The sequence below is a fragment of the Penaeus japonicus genome, unplaced genomic scaffold, assembly GCF_977035675.1.
Source record: "Penaeus japonicus unplaced genomic scaffold, GWHDUDI00000001_assembly GWHDUDI00000019, whole genome shotgun sequence".
Classification (NCBI taxonomy): Eukaryota; Metazoa; Arthropoda; class Malacostraca; order Decapoda; family Penaeidae; genus Penaeus; species Penaeus japonicus.
Window position 1 is genome coordinate 11,896,016 of NW_028234421.1, and position 1,913 is coordinate 11,897,928.

Sequence of the window (1,913 nt, forward strand, 5' to 3'; positions counted from 1 at the left end):
AATGGTTGTGAACATAAAAATTGCACATTGGACAGACTATAGTCAACCTAAAGCAACTTCTTATTGTCAAGTGCTTCTAAGTTTTACATGCGTTTATTGATTATCAGTGGGATATTCCATAAGAACTCATTGTAAAAGCTGCTGCTTCTGATACCTTGTATCACTCCCCAAACTTTTTGAAGTTATAGTTGGTACATTGTACTATTCATGTTGATTTATACTTTTCAGTTTGCTCTATTTAACCATACCTTAGGACTTTTTTTTTTTTTTTTGTAGATGGCAAATGGTTGGAAGAGGAAGATGGGAAGCAGGAAAATTCAAATTGGTTCAAGATCATGTTTAGATAGAATTTATGCTGGGTAGTATTCTAGAAAAAAATAACCTGAAATTACTAGTTCGAATTGTTATCCTTTAAAGAAGTCTAATTATGCATGCCATACTGAATACCCCCCCCCCTACTGAATTCCCATGCTTTAAAAAAAAAAATGTGGAGCTTGAGTAGGTTACCCAAGACAACTGAGCAATCTGATGTATGTGGATTTAATAAAATAGAAAATGGAAATGGAGTTTCTGGTTAATACCAATGTCTCCATATAGGTATCACTGGATACAATAAATTTTTAACAAAGATATTTTAACAGATGCAGATCTTCGTGAAGACCCTTACGGGCAAGACCATCACCCTCGAGGTCGAGCCCTCGGATACTATTGAAAATGTGAAGGCCAAGATCCAGGATAAGGAGGGTGAGAGATGTTAATCGGTTATAATTTCTAAGTCTTATAGATTTGCTTTATGAAGTATTCAGGCTTTTAAGGATGACATTTTTTATAAGGAAAACGGTTATTCATTCCTAAGGAGAGATTCTTTGAAGACTCGGCAAGGATTCGCGTCAATGCAAAATATATTTTTGCGTTGTCTTCATAAAAACTTGCTAGAATAATGAGACTTGTTTGAGGTTCCACTGGCCCTGTGCTATTGTTACTATGGATAGTCTCTACAGAACCTAAATAAATTTAAATTGTACTTAGTATACTACAAAGTTTAAAGTTGGTTCATACAAATAAATTATCACGAGTGCTTAATCATTGTTGATTAACTATTTTACAGGTATCCCTCCTGATCAGCAGCGTCTGATCTTCGCTGGTAAACAGCTTGAGGATGGTCGCACCCTCTCTGACTACAATATTCAGAAGGGTAAGGTGTACACCCTCTTTATATAATTTCTCAAAATTGTTATAAAATTTGAATGGGAAATTGTACTTTGTTTTTTGTATGAAAAGTGTTATGTATAATGTATATGTATGTATACATGTTTATATATTAGATTTGTAAAAACTTTGATTTTAATATGCAAAGTCCCTTTCAGAATCTACCCTCCACTTGGTTCTTCGTCTGCGTGGTGGTGTGATTGAGCCTTCTCTCAAGCTTTTGGCTGAGAAATACAACTGCAACAAAATGATTTGCCGCAAGTGCTATGCTCGCCTTCACCCAAGGTATGTTGTAGGACTTGCCTTCATTGTTAATTTATGTGTTTACATGTATTGAGAGATTTTGCACTTGTATGTACCTTACTTCATTCTGTAATTTTACAGGGCCACCAATTGCCGCAAGAAGAAGTGCGGACACAATGCTGATATCCGCCCCAAGAAGAAGCTGAAGGGTTAAAAAATTTCTCTGGTTCAAGAGAAAAGGAAAAAACGACCCTATGTATTAAATTGTACTTTATACATTTTGGAGATAAGTGTGATTTAATAAAAGAGGTCATCACACATGCTTTTACTTTCCTTGGTTAAGAGAATGTAGCTTCCCATCCCAGATTGATGTCTGGTACTGGGTTGTTTATTTGGTGGGAAATAATTTTAAGTTGTCACTTTAAGTGAACTTAATTTGGTTCTATGTTAGATTTAGATTA

At 35.1% G+C, this 1,913-nt stretch overlaps 1 protein-coding gene across 3 annotated transcripts in view; it reads left to right on the forward strand.

The window, feature by feature from the left end:
* The window catches only part of RpL40 (ribosomal protein L40), a 4,425-nt gene extending 2,657 nt beyond the window's left edge, over nt 1-1,768 (forward strand). For all 3 annotated transcript variants that reach the window (XM_043018684.2, XM_086547362.1, XM_086547363.1), the window contains exons 2-5: nt 642-744; nt 1,109-1,195; nt 1,368-1,494; nt 1,594-1,768. In XM_043018684.2, the coding sequence (XP_042874618.1) occupies nt 642-744; nt 1,109-1,195; nt 1,368-1,494; nt 1,594-1,666 (390 nt within the window). In that variant the 3' untranslated portion in view covers nt 1,667-1,768. The remainder of the gene's footprint in view (nt 1-641; nt 745-1,108; nt 1,196-1,367; nt 1,495-1,593) is intronic.
* Nucleotides 1,769-1,913: the final 145 nt, after the last annotated feature.